Here is a 20,891-nt window from a genome sequence, read left to right on the forward strand (position 1 = left end):
AAAAACGCTGTGCTTTTGTAAAATAAAGAAAACAGACAGGGTCTCCTCTCTTAACAGACATAAATTAAACAACCTGAATCTCAGTGAATACTTGCTGCACAGACATCATAAATATATGTATAGAAAGCTCAAAAAATGATCTGATTATGTAATCGCATGAAATTTATAAGAAGTACAGTTTCTCCGGTATCATCTCATGAACCCTCCGTGTGGAAACATAGCAAAGGTTCCGTTTGGTGTCGTGATAATTTACGTAATTTAAACCACCATAATTACTTTAAAATGTTTACAAGAATATTTTGCATATTCATGCTCTATGTTGAGTTTTGTTTCACGAATATTAAACATACATTTGCATAAAGCATCAATATTTGTCCTTGTTGGTTAGAGTATTAAAAACTTGGAAATTGGTAATAACTTGGTATTAATTTAGGGTACATAAACGTGCGATTAAATTGCGATTAATCGCGAGTTAACTCATGACGATCGTTCGATTAATCGCAATTAAAGATTTTCTCGATTGGCAGTCCTAATATTAATATGATGTGAGGTCCAGTTACCAGCATGACACTAAAACAGGTAGTAATAATGGCTACTTTTTACTAAAGTACATGTCAGAGCCCAAACTTCTTTACTTTAACCTTAGTAAAAAAGTATAATCAGTACTTTTACTACACGATACTTTTACTTTACTTTTAGTGCAGCTTTTACCCGAGTATTTTAAAACATGAGTATCTGTACTTCTACTTAAGTGAAGGATGACAGATAGATAGATAGATAGATAGATAGATAGATAGATAGATAGATAGATAGATAGATAGATAGATAGATAGATAGATAGATAGATAGATAGATAGATAAACAGTAAAGTAACAGTAAGTACATGGCCAAACCTAACTGTTGTTTTCTTATCATTTGAATAAAAAGTATTTATTATATCTAATAATTATTTAGGTAATTACTGTTGGAGAATGTAGTTAGTTGTAGGTTATTTTATAAATTAAAGGGACAGTGTGTGTGTGTGTGTGTGTGTGTGTTTGTGTTTGTTTCCCCCCTCAGGAATATCCGGGTCTTTGTAATGGCGTCGCTCTCCATTCGGAAGCCATTTTGGATGCGCCTGAGCTTCACCAGTATGAGCTCTACAGCACCGCTGTGTGTTTGGGGAAAACTTGTGGGATAAAACCAAAAAAAAGGAACATATTTCCGGTCGGTTTGTAGCGGAAAATACGCCGGTGTTAAACTGTTCCGTCGTGTCGATATGAAATCTTGGACGTCCGTGAAGTCGCTTTGTGCTTCTTGTGCCGCTTCTCCACACGGAGCGACGCTTTTATTTACTAAATCAGGCCGATAGTCAGAGGCCATGGACCGCTTGTTTGCCTTCATGTGTCGCCGGTCGTTTGTTTTTAAATCGTAAATGCTTTCCAAAAGAAAGAAAAAGAAATCCTAACAGACACTTCTTTTTCGGTCTCCCTCCATCTCACTGAGGGAACATGTTGGCTCGCTGGGTGACATTAGCACTTATTCGGGGAAGTTTGTTCGCAGGTAAGAACTCAGTCAGTCTGCATTGTTGTGATTTATAAATAAGCTTCGTGCCTGATATAACAAATAATTGAACACGTGACCTTTAATCAAATACAATACCCTCCTGTGACAATCTTAAACCAATGAAAGTGAAATGTTGCAGCGTTTTAATTTGCCTTGTTACTGATTACAGTTCAATCATCATTAGATTTGATAACCTATTTGTTATAACTTCTCTCTCATTTGTTTGTCATTTTCTATATTTGGACCGATCAATGATAAAACGTGTGTATACATATGTGTGTGTGTGTGAGTATGTAAAAGAAAGAGTTTGATACACATCATGAAAAGCTGCTGCTTTTAAACTATTAAACCAGCTTCGTCCACTAGATGGCGCTGTTTCGTTCGATGCGCATGTGCAGAACGACATGCTAACTTCAATAATATACTACTGGTTTCTCGAAAGTTATTGCTGCATCAAATTTTTTTATTAGGATTTTTTTTTTTACTAAATCGTTTAATCCATTAAATCAATATTATTTTTTTTTACCTGACTTGTCTTTTATTTAATAATCATTTGGAATCTGATTAGCCTGTAGGTCTAGTGAGTGTGTGTTATTATTTTTATTGCTATATAAGTCATTAGGGAGAACATGATTTGTTATGGGTCTGGTTTGTAATTAAGTTTTTTTTTTTCAGGCAGGTAAACACATTTTCTGGAGTTTCTAAAACTAATTTATATAAGAATATATAAGTCAAACAAGATCATGACTACAAAAAGAAATAAGTGGTTTGTGAATTCAACCATTAAAAAAATCCAACAAAAACAAAATCAGGTTACCTGTAAAAATCATCCACAAATAGTTTTTAGTTGAAATCTGCTTTAGAATTGGCAGAGCATAGGTGAGATTCTTTAACACAAACACTCATATGACACCTCGGCAGCAGGCCAGGATGTGGCAATGTGATCTGGATCAGTGAACTCCACAGGGGAGCGGCATCTTGCGTATAAAACTCCTGCTTTTTCCTGTGTGTGTGTGTGTGTGTGAGTGAGAGAGAGAGGGTGGCAGATATTATTGGAGAGGTTAATGATGTAGTTTACTCTTATATGACTTGAATTAGTAAGAGGAATAGAAGAAAAGCGAGCTGCCTCTCTCCCTTGTGTTTGTGTGGTGAGGGGGGTTACGTGGTTAGTAAAAGATTGGTAACCGATTGGGGGATGGGTGACCTCTTATCTATATGAAGCTTAGAAAGGGACTAAATGTTTTGTTTGTTTTAAAAATGATTGTGTGATGAAAGTTACAAAGTACAACATTGTTTTTTAGGTCCCGGGCAAGGCGAGGTCGGCACCAGAGAGTGCGTGTATTATAATGACAACTGGCGAGCTGAGAAGACTAATCAGAGTGGCTACGAGAGATGTGAGGGAGAAAAGGACAAGCGAAAGCACTGCTACGCATCCTGGATTAATTCCTCAGGAACCATACACCTGGTGAAAAAGGGCTGCTGGCTCGATGACTTCAACTGCTATGACAGGTGAAACATTACACCTGAGAATAAAGTTCTCTCAACAACTTCCATTGTGGCCTTTTACAACCAGTATCCTCATCTCTCTCTCTCTCTCTCTCTCTCTCTCTCTCTCTCTCTCTCTCTCTCTCTCTCTCTCTCTCTCTCTCTCTCTCTCTCTCTCTCTCTCTCTCTCTCTCTCTCTCTCTGTGTGTGTGAGAGCAGACAGGAGTGTGTGGCCACAGAGGAAAGCCCTCAGGTGTTTTTCTGCTGCTGTGAGGGTAATTACTGCAATGAAAGATTCATACACCTGCCTGAAGTCACCACTCCTGCAGGTGAGACTCCACAGAGACTGACGTCTGGTTTATCTGTAGCAAAATCGGCTTTAAATGGAGGCAAAAAAAACCCCCACGTCATTTCAGCCTGCCTTTTATTTACTTTCCCCCTCTTTGAAATGTTGCGACAATGACAAAAAAAATGCATCACCGCTTCCGGAAGCCTTCATTTTTACATTTATTTATTTTGGAAAGCATTTTCAAGAAGTTTTCTTTGATTGAAAACGCAGTCTCGGTATGGACGGAAGGCCAAAACGGAGAGAAAAATATGCATTCGAGTGAAAACGTATTAGTGTGGACATGGCCTTTGGCAAATCAGGTCTTCACAAGGCATATCTTGTGCACATGGACATTGTTGTACTGGAACGTGTTTGGACAGAACACTTTTATGTCTAGTAAAGAGTCATATTGTACATTTGTTTTGACACAAATTCACACAACTGTGTATTTCAAGCTTTTTGATGGTGTTTGTGGAAAACCCACATGGATGTAATAGTCATATATTGTACATTGTTGCTGATTGTCACTATATGGCCTAAATAATGTGCTTTTTATTATTACCAAATCTTTGTTGATAGTGTAGTAATTGTTGGAGGTCAATAGTGGATTTTACTGATTGACTGACTTGCAGATAACTGATTCATCAACCGATAGATTTTAAAATGGAAACTGGATAAAAAACTTAACACTCTGTGTAAAATAGTACTAAACTTTATTACAAAATTAAAAAACAGTATTGAATCATGAAAATGTGGTAATTGAAATGAATATAAATATATTAATTAAAAAATAGAATGAATAAATGATAATGAATAGATATAATATAGCGCTCTCCGTGCAGCACACGGTCTCTCGTGTAAAAACAAACAGCATGTGATGTTAGTGATTCACCTCTAGAGGCCACTCTTTAGCCAGAAAAAACTACCGGTATGTATTTTTGCTGATAGCCGATAGTTCAAGCAATCGATAATCATTGCCGAATAATCAGCAAAAAGATTAATCTTCTTTTTGTCTCTAGTAATTATGAATTTTAGTCTTTAAGGATTATAATGAGTGTTTGAACTGTTCACACAATTTTTGTTTTGTGTTTTCAGTTAAGATCCAGCCTCCTCCCGTGGGTCTATCCATACTTGGTGTGTTGGCATACTCTCTAATTCCTCTGCTTGTGCTGTCTCTGGCTTTGGTACTCGCATGCTGGACTTACCACCAGCGCAAAGCTCCATATGGCCATGTGGATATTAACCAGGTGTGATGCTTTATTTATAGCCCTTTTTGTTTTATTTATTTTTCTGAATAATACGTTGTTAATGATGTTTAATTGTGTGTTGTGATATTGAGCTCATGGTTTTTTCACGTAGGGTGTGGGTCCCGCTCCTCCATCTCCTCTGGTGGGACTGAAACCACTGCAGCTTCTGGAGTTGAAAGCGAGGGGGCGCTTTGGGTGTGTGTGGAAGGCTCAGCTACAAACCGAGTATGTTGCCGTCAAAATCTTCCCTGTTCAGGTAAGCATATGAAACCTTTTCTGAATTTGATTGTAGCATCTCAAGTGTGTATGAATTTCAACCTGTAACTGCAGGATGTTTGGGTGGATTTACACAAGGTAATTTGAGCCTCTCCATAGTTCTAGAGCTACAACCAGATGTGTTCATGACAGCATTATTATTTGTGTTGTGTCCAGGATAAGCAATCATGGCAGAATGAGAGAGAAATTTACCTCACTGAGGGACTGAGGCATGAGAACCTGCTACGCTACATCTCTGCTGAGAAACGAGGAACCAACCTGCAAATGGAGCTCTGGCTCGTCACTGAATTTCATGAAAGGGTCAGACATGCATTCATTTGAAGTTCTGTCTTCCCGTGCAGTAGATGTCTATAATTGAGCCTAAGTGTTACATTTACGGTTTGCAGGATTTTGCTTGTATCTACATATGCAAATGTATCACTTTGTCTAAACATCTCAATGTGATTTTTGTAGCAACTCTTTTGAATTTAGGATAAATTAAATGATCTCTGAATTCAGAAATTATGTGTATTATGGCTTTTTCATTTATAATCCTATACTTGTGTCTCTGTGTGTGCTCTAGGGATCTTTAACAGACTACCTCAAGGGGAATGTGGTGAACTGGACTGAGTTGTGCCACATTGCAGAGAGCATGGCCCGAGGCCTGGCCTTCCTACATGAGGATCTGTCCTACAGACTGGAAGGGCCAAAACCAGCAATTGCACACAGGTATAATTTGCCTGTGTAAATTTTTCTGGCTGATTACTGTCATTAAACCTTCAATGACAAGTTAACTTTGGAAAATAAGCAAAATAGTATATAAATATTATAATCTATAACTAAGATTTTACAGGATGGTTCTAGCTGACAGAGAGAAAAGGACACTTATTGATTATTGCTTATTTTAGCCATTCTGGTGTAGAATTCTGAGAATGTGTGCTTTCATTTATCTGTGGAATCACATTTTGGTCTCTTTGGAGATAAATCAGTGGTGCCCAGCACAGCGAAGAAAAAAAAGCATTTACTCTTATTAAGATTGGTTGCGTCACAGCTCCCAGTAAGATCGCACGCAATTAGAAATACACCAAATCCCCTGATCTATAAGATTAGATTGATGGGATGATTGAAACTGCATCACATGAGAGCATGTTTGGGACACTGCAAGGTGAGGAAATAATGAAAAAGAAACACGGACTCATTTTTGGCAGCATATAAAAATGGTTTGATATTAAGCAGGACAGTTTAATTTCCACATGCCCTGGTTTTGTTCCATTGACGGCGACTAGTGACTGAATAAATAATTGATCGGAAAGGTGAATGTTGAGTACTGTGGCGATTAAATTTTGACTTTTAAACAATAAAAAAAAAAGGTAAAATTACATATAAAAAATGTAAGCGGTTGAAGAGTTGAAACCCATGGGATGTGTGTGTGGACCGTTTTCACTCTTGTTCCTCAGGGACTTTAAGAGTAAGAATGTGCTGCTCAGGACTGATTTGACTGCTGTAATTGGAGACTTTGGTCTGGCTGTGCGTTTCGAACCGGGGAAGCCACCAGGAGATACTCACGGCCAGGTAAAAGTATCAACGAATATACTAAAGTAAACTATCTTGCGATACAATTCTAACATGAGACTGAGCTTAAACATGTCCTTGTGTGTGCGTGCGCACCGCTTTAGGTTGGTACGAGGCGCTACATGGCCCCGGAGGTGCTGGAGGGTGCCATCAATTTTCACAGGGATGCATTTTTGAGGATTGATATGTACTCTCTGGGCCTGGTGATCTGGGAGCTGTTGTCTCGCTGCACTGCTGCTGATGGTGAGTGTTTTACAAAACTGGGCTAAATATAAATAACTGTCCCAACAAGAATTCGGGTTTCGGTTTTATCTCCTTATTCACAAATGTGAGAAACAACTGGACAGTATGATTTCAGCCTGCAGTGTCATGTTTGGGAACAAGTTAACCAGCTCTTATTGCCTGAAGATGCTCGGTTTCATATTTTAACAAAATAAAACTAGCTAGCCATTCATCTTGGTATTGAATCCAGTTTCGATGCATCATAATTCATAAATTCAAATCAGAAATTGTAGTTTTCTGGTGCCGAAGGGTTTGGGTGTTCATGCAGGTGAGGTGTAATCACTTCTCACAACAAGGTTAATGTGTGTAATGTTGTGTTACTGGCTTGTGCAGGGTCTGTACATGAGTACATGCTCCCGTTTGAAGAGGAGCTGGGTCACCACCCATCTCTGGAGGATCTGCAGGATGTGGTTGTCCACAAGAAGATGAGGCCCATACTGAAGGACTGCTGGCTCAAACATCCGGTAAAGCTTTTTTTCCTTTTCATTACAAACGCATCATTAAAACTATTTAATTCAAAAAGCATGATGGCTTCGTTGTCTCTATATCCAGATTTCTAAGTTTGGATGATGGTAAAAGGTTGAAGTATATTTGAATGATAAACGAGTTAGAATAAAAGCCTTTTTTTTTCTTCATTTGATTTCTCATTGATTGTTTTCTCAAACACTCACTTTTCATAACATGTCGAGTTCTCAGCCGACGAGTACAGAGGTGTTACTGTAGTAGTAACATTTTGTTGTGTGTATTTTAGGGGTTGGCTCAGTTGTGTGAGACAGTGGAAGAGTGCTGGGACCACGACGCAGAGGCCCGTCTGTCCGCAGGCTGTGTGGAAGAACGCATCATCACCATCGCCAGGGCAACCAACATCATTAATATTTCTACCTCAGACTGTCTGGTCTCCATGGTGGCGATAGACAGTGACTCGATTCTACCCCTCAAAGAGGAGAGCGTTTGATTTGCTGTCAGTCAGTGGTCAGTGGTGTGGCAGGAAGTAGAGAACACTACACCTGTAACCTCTCCAGTAATGTGAACTCTGCTGCTGTTTTTTATAGATTCACATAAAGATCTGCAAACAAAATACTGAGAGTCGCAAGTCCAAATAATAAGGATGAAATCAGGCTTTGTTCCCAAAAATTAAGTGTGTGCTCGAGCATACACAAACCGAAGCTGTGCTCGCTCGAGGAATTCTGGCATTTCACCCATGAATTTCAGGAGCAAGTTTTTTTTTCTTACTTTTAAAGTCTGTCTTGATTATTTTGCTAGTGGATCGTTTTAATTATTCTTTTGCACAAGTTGCGCCACCGTACCAGCCATTCGGATGACTTTTAACAAAACCTCACACTACATCAGCTGTTCCTTTGCATCCGGAAAGCACAAAAACGCAACACAACCTAAAGCCTCGTACAGCAATCAAATGACCTTTTCACAGTGCAGTCGTTACCTCGTGTCTCCGCTGACTTTTAGGATTCGAATGTGAATTGTAATTTTTCCTAACCGCAGCAGCTATTCCGCAAAAGCCTCCATTCTAAAGACTTGACTTGTGAAAACCTACATTCCTCACTCGTCTCTATGCTGTGGATTAGTGACGGCGGAGCGATAAGCGCAAGACTGTAACGCAAAAGTAACCTCTGTTCGATCGAGTACCTCTCTTACTATTCAGTGATCGTATTACTTTTCCATAGTTGCTAGAATCTTTTTTCTTTGTGAAAGTGTGTGACGTGTTTTTTTTTTTTTATTTAAAAGGAAATGCTGGGTAGGGATTTGTAATGGGCAGATGTCAGGAACACTGGAATTGAAAGACAGCAGGACTGTTTGGTTGTCCTTCAGTATTTGTTATATTTAAGCATAAAGCCTCTGATGATCTGGAACAGTTTGTTCAGGCGAGTCATCTCGGTGCTTGGTGGCCTGGGAAGAACTGGGGGAAAAGCGATGAGCCAAAAAGCCAGTAATATAAATCTCTACATAAAAAAACACGTGAAATGTTCTCATTTAGTCAACGTTCTAACTTTGTTTGTCTTCACGCAAAGATCGTGCTGTGTAAGCAGCCAGTCTAACAAACAAACAGTAAAATCAGTCAGCCTAGGGTGTTTATCTCACACCGAACACCAGGCTTTATTATGATAATTATGTGCCGTTGTGAAAAAGACTTACGCCTCATATATTGAGTTTCTAATCAGACACCTGCTGTCATCAAAACAGAGAAGAAACCACACTACAGGCAACAGTGAAGAATGTTTATCAGTGTTTGAATGACTGAATGAAATCAGTAAAATGCTACAAAAATCAGTTTTCCCAGGCCACCATTCATATATTTATAAGTTTATGAACCCCGGCGTAGCGTCTCCGGTTTGAACGTAGTGACACGTAGATGCCTTCATGCTTTCGTATTGCACCTACATATAAAGGGCAGGGCCTCTGAAAGTGTGTAGGTGAACGCGTGATGTGCTTTATAGACAGGTGCTGCCTTTCGAATGAGCAATAGCACTGATGCTGCAGGATTAATGAGGGTGGTTGTATTTGTGATGTAATGCACTACTCAGGTAAACATGTGCTTGTATGTGACTGGTAACTGTGAGATATGTGTCTTTGTGTGTGTGTGTAGTTTTTATTTTTTTAGCAATAGAGCTTAGCTGTAGGAACCTCTCAGTGGAGTGATACTCAGTAGACTTGGTGCTCTGTGTTCCTACCTACCACTCCCTCAGAAACCAGGCTCAATGGATCACATCTGGCTGAGAATTAGACGTTTAGTATTAATATACACAATTCTGACCTCATTTAGGTGTGTTTTATTGCCTTTTGTGGTAGAAATGTCAATAAATATATGGCTACCTTTTTATATGAGAGTTGATTTCTGTAGAAAGTGGGGTTTGTGATTCTATTACAGCTAACGGGTCTGATAACGGGTCTGTTTTCTGTGCACAGAGTAGCAATTACATTTTCTCCTTTATTGTTGTTTTTTTTAATTATTATATAAATGATGGAACCTACCTCATTTCAACCACTCTGGAATAATGGTTGTTTCCAAACATTTGTACATTTTATCATGTATGTTTTTATTGGATTTTTGTGTGTGTGTGTTACTGTTATAGCCTGTATACAACAGCAGAATCCCCAACCTCTACCTTAGTCCATTCAATCAGCATGACTACCACTCATAAATGTATACTGACATCAGGGATTTGAAGGTAAACCTATAAAGTATTACAGCTGCCTGAAGGTTAGAATGTGCCAAATAAATGTTTTTACATGGATTAAAGCAGAACTATTTTTACATGGAAACATACAAAACCATACAAATTATAAACGTGGTCTTGACACTAGAACTATGAAGCTAAATGTAAATCTGACTTAATTGCTTGACTTCATGTCCTTTTACACAAAGCTTTTTGTTTTCAGGGAAATTTCGAATTGCAAGCTTTACTCGAACACTAACCTTCACCATATGCTTACATTTAGTTTTAATACATAATCAATACTTTTATAAATAGTTCAGCAGTCGGGAAACATCTTAAAAGACAAAGAATTTGACCTGCACATCTGGGGCATGTTTTTCCAGCATCAATTTTTAATCATACCAAGGTACCAATAGATCATTATCTTTTGAAATATTTTATTTGAAACATGGCTTGTTTTTTCCTTCTATTTCAAGTCCTAAGGTCTAAAATGGCATTGTTTTTAAATGGTAAATAACATGATTTAAAAAAGAAATCACATATGTTCATCTCTGCATGTGGGTTTTATTCCAGTTCAAAGTTCAAAAGCAGTGTGTGTAGTTTTTCATGATTCTAGGTCTGTGCCTAAAGAATTCAAACATAAAAAGTTTCTCAGAATCTTAAGTCTGCACACTTTGGCTCTTGTTACTTTAATAACTGATTCTTTTTCCCTACAACTCTCATTCAATGCAAAGAAAAATTAAGAAATGTGTTCATCATACGAATTTGTGATCGTTTTTGTACTGCATTCTAGAAAAATTATATATCTAGAAAGTATGTACAAACCTGTGTGTGTGTGGTGCCAAGTAGGACCATCAGTGTTCCTGTTTTCCCAGACTGAAAGATACCTGATGTTAAGGGTTATAATTGGTTTTAAGTTGGTGCTTGTGTGATTGTTGTATCACTGTTCATCAGGTTATTTTACTTTACTGCCAAATCCAGAATTTCACCTCATTAAAGTACAGCAAACAAGTTGTATTTGATTTACCTCACATTTGGTGTGTGCATCTTTTCTTCTTCCCCTGATACTTTTAGTTTCGGTGTGAATCGTTTGCAGGACGTAATACAGTCTGGCAGTGATGAAACACTTTACTTCTACCTTTAATATTTGAGAAGAAACACACTTTGGGTTCTTTTTTGAGAGTGCTGTAGAGTAAGATAAGGTAATGCTATTCTAATCTATTTTCGATGCAGACCCGGCTGAAAGTGAAATGCCCATCGAAAGTTGTTCAGTGTCTGCGCTCACTGTCTGAATTCTGAATCTGTATTTGCGATTTCTCTCATCATAATTTCAATTGTTAATGTTACAATTAGAATTTAATTTTTTGCTGCAAAGGTGCACAACTCACAACAGATTCAGTCATGGATTGAATTTTATTTTGTATTTTTTTTTTAAATCTATATTACTTGCTATTGCAATTAAATTTGTAAAGGTGTTCCTTCAATTAAAAACAACTAGTTAGAGATTTATATCCCCTTTTATTTTTGAACTACACAAGAATCCCCCACTTCACCCCTTCTAAAAACTAAACGTAAAAAAAAAAAAAACCTCTGTAAACTTGTACCTTTTACTTGAAGTAAATTTTAATTGAAGTAGCTACTTTTATTTGAGTAGAATATTTTATTACTTTTTCCACCTCTGCTTAATCTAAATATAGAGCTGAATAGAACTGCAGTGTGACTTTCTCTCCTTGGTTTTTTAGGTCATTAAGTTCGATTGTGACTGTCACTGCCAACTCAGGATTTAATTGTAGTAAATGACAAAATGGCCAATCTTTCTGTTCCTCACTATAAAAGAGGGAAAGGGAATTCAGCAGGCAGAAATCTTGTTCTCCTGTTGCCAAGGTCCCCAGAGTCTACAATCGTAAGCAACCAGCCACATTACCTGTGTTTTTTTTATTATTGGATTAACAAAGGATTTTTATGATTTTAGCATTGTACTATTCTGAATGCATCTTTAACTCATTTCTATGTTTTGAAAAATCGACTTCACTATAAAGACAATTTTGCATTTCTCTATGAAAATATATAGTAAGTTCAGTCTGAACAGTTCCTGGAAATGGACACATCTTTTCTGTCTCCTGTATCAACATTTAATATTCTGATACAGGAGACAGAAAAGATGTCCATTTCCATGGATTCTCTACAGATAATGGAATGACTGCCTACACAGCTCATTCACCCTCACTTTTCTTCTCCTTAAATGAGTCTAATAGCTCTGAAGTCTATATATGTTTTAACCTGGCTCAGCACTCACAGCACTCACCACTTAAGACTGAATTAATGTAGACCTCATTGTTTCACTCTGATTATCCTGCAGCTGCCACCCACATTTTTGCTTCTTTCTCGTGCCATTTCTGTCCTATTTTCTGTCACATTTTATTTAGTTTGTTTCTTCTTATGATTGATCATCACAACAGTACAGACATATTATAGAATAATATAGTCCTTAAGCGTCCTATTACCCCCTCAACACTGATTCATTTCCCAAAACTTGGCAACATTTACAATTTTTGATTTATTAATAAAAGTCCTGTTGCCAGTCTCTCTGTTTTTCTTTATCTTAAAGTAAGAACACACTTAAACATGTCATGCTATAAAGAACCTTTTCTTACATGTCCCTGTGAAGGCATTAGGAATACATAAAAAGCATTGTGGTAGAATAATTGTTTTTAGTAAAACCTGAATAATTTTTATACAGGCATAAATATTATTACAAATATTCAATATGAATGTGGTTAAAAGTGTTCGATACGGTTTAACCCTGGTGAAAGCTTTTGTCTCTTTCAAAAGTCACACTCCATCTGTTAGTAGCTCTGGATTATTAAAAAAACAACATGAAATGCAGCTCAGAGGGCTTGTGTGTGTGTGTGTGTGTGTGTGTGTGTGTGTGTGTGTGTGTGTGTGTGTGTGTGTGTGTGTGTGTGTGTGTGTGTGTGTGTGTGTACTGTAGACACCTTTCCTTTGTACCCCTGAATCAAATCTCAAATGTGGTATTTGGAATGTTTTCATGCAGTAATACAGGGCCTCAGCATGTGCAAATGTATTGCTGTAATTACCAATAGTGCATTTTTAATCCTTTGTAATATTTGCGGTGGAGAAAAGCTTAATCCTGGCCACATGTTCAAATGTTTACACATCTGATCAATTACCAAAACACAGTCATGAGGAATGCAGTTCTATTCAGTGCTAATGCTGATATAGTAAAGAATGCATCTGTCTAGTCATTTTCATATATCTCTGTTTAACAGCAGTAAATTGTAACACTGTGTATTATGGGGAAAGTGGGAACTGAGGAGAAACACGGGTGTGTGTTTGCATACGTAATTAAAACAAGTAATTTTTCCTCCTGCTGCACTGAGATAATCATCAAGGTCCAGCTGGTCACAGAGGGATTTGATCATTCTCTTCATCGCAGAAGAAGGTTAAGCTCTCAGGCAAATTGCTAAATTGGCTGTCTTTCTTTTTTTTTTTTTTTTAAAGCCCTCAATAAAAATTACAAAAATGTACAAAAATACACCTCTATAGCTGTTACATAAAAATGGTAAAATTGCAGTCTAGCCTTAAAGTTTGGAAAGATCATAATATCTTAGTGGGATGGTATTCATTCAAAACAGCACTATCTGGATTTTAACCATTTTAGAAGGCATCAAAGACTTTACAGGGCTTCTGTTAGATTCACAAACATAACAACAGGTTCCTATCAGGTGTCAGCCTTCTAAACTCAGACACTGAAATGTACATGATCATTATTACCCTGCCCTGTTCTCAGACATTTCAACTCCGACCCTGTTTTCCCCCCGTGTACTGTACATAATGAACAAACTCTGCACTTGTCATGTACTGTGATTTGCACTACGATGTTACTTGCCTTCTATGTCATTCTCTACCTTTTCTGTATCGTCACCTGATAATCGCTGGACATTATAAACCTACACATCCATATTTGCATACCGTGTCATTTCCAATGAGCTGCTCGTTAACCTGACGTGTGTGTATGTGTACTGTATATGTATATAATTGTTGCAATGTACATTATAGTAATTCAATGATACTAATGACATCATAATTCCATAACTCAGATCATGCTTTGAAAAAGTTAGCGATAACCGATTTTGCGCATTTTAATTCCCCAAATATAATAATATATTACAAACACCTGATATTGTTTTCTTCTTCTGAACCATTTTTAATGTTCTGAATGAAACATAATATGGAGAAAATCTGCTCACAGTGTCAGAGACACATACAGGCAACAAATTAAATGGAAAAAAAAACATTAACTGTAACGTTTTTGCCCAAAACAGCTTTAATGCACCTGTGCACCCATTCAGAACTGTACAGGAGAGATAAACATCATTCTTCCTGAAGAACGGATTCATCAAGAGAGAAATGCTTCATTAAAGAAGAATATTGATCAGTCTGAAGAACTTTCTACTAATTTGCAGCTTTCCTTTTTAGGTGGACACAAACCATGCCAGCATGCCTTTCCACTGCATAACAATGTCATCTGTTTTCCTTAGAATTTCCACCTGCCTGTATTAGAAAAGTTTAATAATAAATGAACCGAATTTGTATATTCAATCACCCTTTTCATAAATATATATTTCATTTTAAAGTGTATATAAGACTTAACAGTAAATTCTTATATTAGATTATCAAAGCCCTTAATATGCCTCCTGATGCACATTTTCCCAAGCTAAGTCATGTCTACATGCGACATCTATCAGCAGGCATGTACTGCAGAGCTCAGCATGAAAATAGCTCTTAAATCAACCTAGAGAGAATATTTTGACTCAAAAGTAAGATATAATGGCATTAGTGCAATGCTTTGACAAAATTCAAAATACCTTCCAATGCCACATTCTCCCTTGATTTAATTCTATTCAGTCTTTTTTCTTTCATGTTAACAACCTTATCCCAGACACCTCTGGCAAAAGACTACTAGAGGGAGTTACACTGACACCATCATAATTTGAAAATACCATTGAAACATGGCCTAGCCTATGCAGGAGTCTTAAAGAATGGTGATCAATATGGAGTAGTAAACTGAGCGATTTACAGTACTGTAAAGTATAAACTTTATACAGTATACATGTATGTCAATGAGCATGTGCACGAGTGGAGGCTGGAGCTGGAGGTGCTCTGTTTCAGAGTCCGGTGACGCCAAAAAAAAGTAGAGAGACGAGAGTTAAAATTGGGCTTTAAAACACCAAAAACACAGACCTCTGGTGAGAGTCTTAACATATCGTACAATAATTGAAATTCTACATCACAACTCGGAGACTATGTGTTGCTGGAACTTACATAGTATATTCGGTGAATCCTTGCTAGAACAACCATAGCTGAAATCATTGCATCATTGCTGAAAAGTATGAGAAAATAAAGTAAAAAAAAAAACTCTCTCAATTTCATTTTATTGATAGGATTATTGCAAAGTAAATTCTACTAAACAGCCATCGTGACTATAAGGAATAGGTTCTGGCCTCCGATCCATAGTGAATGTGTTTCGATCAGTGATCACCAAACCTATTCCTAACAATTTAAGCATCTACAAAATGTAGGAGCTCCACCTCACTGACTTGCTTAATCTACACTCAAAATGGTAGATCCTTAGGATCTGGGTTGATGATCACTAATAGTCATGGATCTGATATTTCAGCAGTCAGCAGTGATGTTACTATAAAATACAGTATGGCGTGGACATGGTTGTGCCTTTGCTCATTCCAGCATAATGTGTGCTTTACACTTTGATATTAAATCGCTCTTCCTGAAATAAGTACTTCTTACAAAATAGTTTCTGCAGTGTTGCAAGACTCACAAGCTGCAAGATTTCTGGAGGCAGGTATCAGCACCTGGAACAATCCAACTGGAGCCATGGTAACAGCCTCATAGGAAGGAGGGGAGGAGTGCTGAGACCCCTTGACCAACTTCTCCTCAGAGTCATAATGTTCCTTAATCATATGTGCAATGAGCCCCTGCTTTTCTTTCACATCTTCTATGTTTACTGATGCCATGTTTACTGATTTCTTTTGGTACAGATAAGCAACATTCTTGATCTGCCGTCTGACTAGGTGCCTCCTGTATGCACGCTGGATCATGGTTGCCGAGACCTCTTCCTGCTTGCGCCGGAGAGTGGTGGTAATGGGTTCATAGGAGGTCTTGGAAGGGTTGGATATCATAAACTTTTCCTCCATCTGCTGCTTAAGGGCATCCATCTCACCCGACTCACCTAAAACACGTTTGGTGAAGGCAAAAAGGATGTCCAGGCAGTGGATCTTGTCTCCACTCACCATTGGTAGGTCCATCGAAATCAATTTGAGTTTGTTGGGTTGGGCAATTCGCAGGGGCTCCGAAAGCGTATCTGCAAAATTGGAGAGCTTGGTGTACTCAATGAAATGTGTTGCTTCCACATCAAACTTCTCCCATACTTCATAGAACATCTCGAAGTCGTCCTCACTGAGAGGCTCAGTGCTCTCCTCTGTGGCAACACTGAAGTTCTCCAAGATGATGGCAATATACATGTTAACAACAATGAGGAAGGAGATGATGATGTAGCTAACAAAAAATGTAATTCCCACTGAAGGGTTTCCACAATTACCCTTTGTATTAGTACCTGTGTTTATGAAATGCGGGTTACATTCCTCTGGCGAGTTGCTTAGAATTGGATCCAGCAAATTGTCCCAGCCAGCAGAGGTGGTGATCTGGAACAGGCATATGATACTGTTTCCAAAAGTTTCAAAGTTAAACATGTCATCGATCCCACCATGCTTCTTTACATAGGCAAAGTTGGCCATCCCGAAAATGGCATAAATAAACATGACAAGAAACAGCAGAAGCCCAATGTTAAAGAGGGCTGGCAGTGACATCATTAAGGCAAAGAGTAACGTCCTTATTCCTTTGGCTGCTCGTATGAGACGGAGGACCCGTCCTATTCTGGCCAGCCTGATCACCCGGAATAAGGTTGGAGACACAAAGTACTTCTCGATGATATCAGCCAGGACAATTCCTATAATAAAAAATAGTTATATAGATAGTTATAATTTTGTTTTAGATTATAGTATGCTATGGGATGTTCTGCAGTGAGTTGGAATTGTGTCATTGGTCTCTACCCACCAACTATAGACAGGATGACCACTACAAAGTCGAAGATGTTCCAACTGACGGTGAAGAAGTAGCAGCGGAGAGCAAAGATCTTAACGAGACATTCGGTGGTGAAGATGATGATGAAAGCCAGGTTGATGTTGTTGAGAATGGACTCCATTCGAGGAGACTGCTCGTCCGTCTCTAGCATCATGGTGATCATGTTCAAGATGATGAGAATCATGATTGTGATGTCAAAGGCTTGCTTGGAGACCAAATCAAAGAAGAAACCTTGCAGAATGTTCTTCATTTAAAGAGCAAACAGGCAGGTTCACAAGGTTAGTCATCTAGTCATCTAGTTATAATAATAATAATAATAATGAATGTAGTTAGACTTTTTGTTAAAGATTTTACTTCTATTTTTTTACCGTTGGTCTCGGTATGGGCTTCTGTGGCTTTTTTGATCCTAGTTTTTTCATTGCATTATAATACTTCTTCTGCTCCTCAGTCATAAAGATGTCCTGTCCACCTTGGAATGGCAAAAATATAATTTTGAGTATCTAAAATCTCAAAAATGTAAGCCACATATTAATTATTTCAGCAAAATCAGCATGGTGTCCGCACCTATCTTTCTCTTCTGCTGATTGAAGTTGTCGATAATTACACCGATGAATAAATTGAGAGTGAAGAACGAGCCGAAGATAATAAAGATGACAAAGTAAAGGTACATGTACAGGTTGATCTCCTTAATGGGCTGCTCTTCTACCTGTGATGAGTAAGAAAAAATATACCTAGGCTATGACTGTTTTGTTTTTTTGGTTTTTTACATATTTTTCTAGAATCTATTCTAGTTTTTTTAAATGGAATGATTCGAGGTTACCCCACGGGAATCCACTGCTGCATACATGATTTCCATCCAGCCTTTAAAGGTTGCCTGTAATTACAGATACAAGCATGCACATCAACCTCACAGGTGTGTTTTTAAAAGGTATAGCTTTAAGGTCCATTATAAAACCTTAAAGCTCTTATTCGGATACCTTTAATATTTACAAAGATAAAAAAAAATGCTTGTGGATTGGATTCACCATAGAAACGTAGTTTCATACGTAGTTACATCCACAAATTATCTTACAGTAATCTTATAAAAGGATACACCAGGCCCTAATATAATTGATAAGTGAACACAAAGACAACAAATTAGTGACTTACCACTTGTAACAGTGAGAGGTAGCCCAACCCTACATTGTCGAAGTTGACCTTCACCCTGGTCCAGTAGAACTGGGTGTTGTTCATGGCCAGACAATCTGATTTATTGTTCACTATTGAAGCGCTATGGATGTAACCTGTCCTGCTGACGCACTTTCCAAATTTCCCGGCGAAGAGGTTGACACCCATGATGCTGAAGATGAGCCAGAAGATCAGACATACCAGCAGCACATTCATGATGGATGGGATGGCACCAATTAGTGCATTCACCACCACCTTAGCATAAAATAAAGCAATATTTATCATGCTGGATACTTCAGGAATAAAGGAAGTGGTGAAAGACAGGCCCATTTTAAAAGGAAACACCATACTGTACATTTAACATGAATGTAACACAATCACAGCATGTACATTCAGATGAGAAGGTGACTTACCCGCATTCCTTCAAATCTGGACAGGGCTCGTAGTGGTCTGAGGGCTCTCAGCGTCCGCAGGGATTTAATAGCTCCAAAGTCTGAGTAACCCAGAGAGTTAGCCACCAAGCTAATTAACGATACCTGCAGAGTAAGGGGAGAGGAGGAATGCACATTTAAGTAAAAAAAAAAATAATTTAAATATGTGTTAAGCTTTTTTTTTTTTAGGTGATCAGTCTGTGGCACTGCTGAAGTGGTATCTTTGACAGTGGCCTTCAGCTCATTTGCATTTTTTGGTCTTTTGATTCTCATTTTCTTCTTGAAAATACCCTTATAGATTCTCTATGAGGTTCAGGTCTGTGAGTTTGCTGGCCAGTCAAGCACACCAACATGGTCATTAACCCACTTTTGGGGCTTTAGGCATTGTGGGCAGATATAAGATATATATAAGACCAAAAGTTTGGACACACCTTCTCATTCAAAGAGTTTTCTTTATTTTCATGACTATGAAAATTGTAGATTCACACTGAAGGCATCAAGCCTGAACACAATCAAGATGGTTTAGGGGTGAGCTGGACCGCAGAGTGAAGGCAAAAGGGCCAACAAGTGCCAAGCATCTCTCGGGGAACTCCTTCAAGACTGTTGGAAGACCATTTCAGGTGACTACCTCTTGAAGCAAAAGGTGGCTACTTTGAAGAACCTAGAATATGACATTTTTCAGTTGTTTCACACTTTTTTGTTATGTATATAATTCCACATGTGTTAATTCATAGTTTTGATGCCTTCAGTGTGAATCAACAATTTTCATAGTCATGAAAATAAAGAAAACTCTTTGTGTGTCCAAACTTTTGGTCTGTATTGTGTATATATATATACCTTTACAGCAATTATATATATATATATATATATATATATATATATATATATATATATATATATATATATATATATATATATATAATTGCTGTATGGTTGCTTTTGCAATGGATGCCATTATATCTAAGCTTAAAAGCAGAGGGTCTGAATATCAATCCAATTCCCAATTACTACAAAAGAAATTCTAAAACCAACAAGCAATTAACAGTATATGTCAATATCTTCAGATACAACACAAAAGAAAGGCTTTTCCTAGCATTTATTTTTAAGTTGCATTCAGATTATTATTACCTGTGCCAGACGTGTGTATGATGGATAACGGATGTATGACTGTTTTTCCATAGTCTATATCTCACAAGGAGAATGGGTTTAAGATCAAGAATCGTGTTTACTCAGAATGCACCTCTGTTTTCTGCAAACTTGGCATGTGCCACTCAGACATGACCAGTGCAACTTCTATAATAAATTACATCTGGCACCTAAATGCTGTACTTCTGTATTGATGCCTCACTATCGGTTTGCTCCAGGTGTATCAGAACTGCATACTAACTATTAAGATCATTGCATAGTAGCACTTAAATTACAATCTACTGTAATAGCTGTATATTGTATATAAATTGTAGTTACTAGGCAGTTATATCTTTTCGACTTCTCAGATTGACACTGAACATGAACATTTCAATATTCTACAGAAAAACATAACCAAAGATGAAAAGAGCTAAAGATGAGACTGAACACTGTAAAGTCCATACATATTTTGGGACATTCTACAGGAACGCATTCAATAGAATTCGAAATTGATTTATCTACAAATGAGTCGTTTTTCAATATATGTTTCCACTCTATTCTACATTCAGAGCAGACAGAATGGTATTCAACTGTCGAATGACCCGCTGATGACGGTTGGAAGTTAGGTACATGAAGAGTTCTTTAAATGACACGTGGACAAAACCAGGACAAATATGCACATATGCATACTAGGTAGTGCACATACCTGCATACTCAACTATATATGCATATTCACTATGCATATATATTAAATAGAGTGAGTTTTTATAAAGAATTTTTTTTCCATTTAATAAATGTTAAATAAAATGTAGAAAAATGGGTTTTACAGATTGGTACACATTAAGTATACATAAGGGCCAAAATGTAGATTTATTTTTCAACTTTATATTGACATGTTTTTGGATTTAATTTGGGTTGTCTCACCCCCCCAAAAAAAAGGTTCTTTATAAAAGAAAGGTATATATTAGAGGGATGTTGTAATATATCTAAAGAAGATCTCATTTCTATGTGTAACTCTATAATAAACAGCAAAACAACAAAAAAATAATCAATAATTATTACATAAACCAGGTACTGTTATACCAATATATTACAATGC

The 20,891-nt window shown here is 37.5% G+C and overlaps 2 protein-coding genes across 2 annotated transcripts in view; one reads left to right on the forward strand and one right to left on the reverse strand.

Moving 5' to 3' along the window:
* Positions 1-1,026: 1,026 nt before the first annotated feature.
* LOC124403216 (activin receptor type-2B) lies at positions 1,027-10,918 on the forward strand. The gene is made up of 11 exons (XM_046876868.1): positions 1,027-1,542; positions 2,847-3,054; positions 3,250-3,359; positions 4,454-4,605; positions 4,718-4,861; positions 5,038-5,181; positions 5,444-5,589; positions 6,318-6,432; positions 6,537-6,675; positions 7,048-7,178; positions 7,466-10,918. Exons 1-11 carry the CDS (start codon positions 1,491-1,493, stop codon positions 7,667-7,669), a joined length of 1,545 nt encoding a protein of 514 aa, XP_046732824.1. The 5' UTR covers positions 1,027-1,490; the 3' UTR covers positions 7,670-10,918.
* A 3,243-nt stretch (positions 10,919-14,161) lies between these two features.
* LOC124403135 (sodium channel protein type 4 subunit alpha B-like) overlaps positions 14,162-20,891 on the reverse strand; it is a 29,473-nt gene continuing 22,743 nt past the window's right edge. Inside the window, 7 exon segments of the mRNA XM_046876748.1 lie at positions 14,162-16,935; positions 17,043-17,313; positions 17,438-17,538; positions 17,634-17,775; positions 17,890-17,943; positions 18,219-18,491; positions 18,650-18,772. Of these exon segments, the coding sequence (XP_046732704.1) occupies positions 15,713-16,935; positions 17,043-17,313; positions 17,438-17,538; positions 17,634-17,775; positions 17,890-17,943; positions 18,219-18,491; positions 18,650-18,772 (2,187 nt within the window). The 3' untranslated portion in view covers positions 14,162-15,712.

This window comes from Silurus meridionalis, chromosome 20 (assembly GCF_014805685.1).
Source record: "Silurus meridionalis isolate SWU-2019-XX chromosome 20, ASM1480568v1, whole genome shotgun sequence".
Lineage (NCBI taxonomy): Eukaryota > Metazoa > Chordata > Actinopteri > Siluriformes > Siluridae > Silurus > Silurus meridionalis.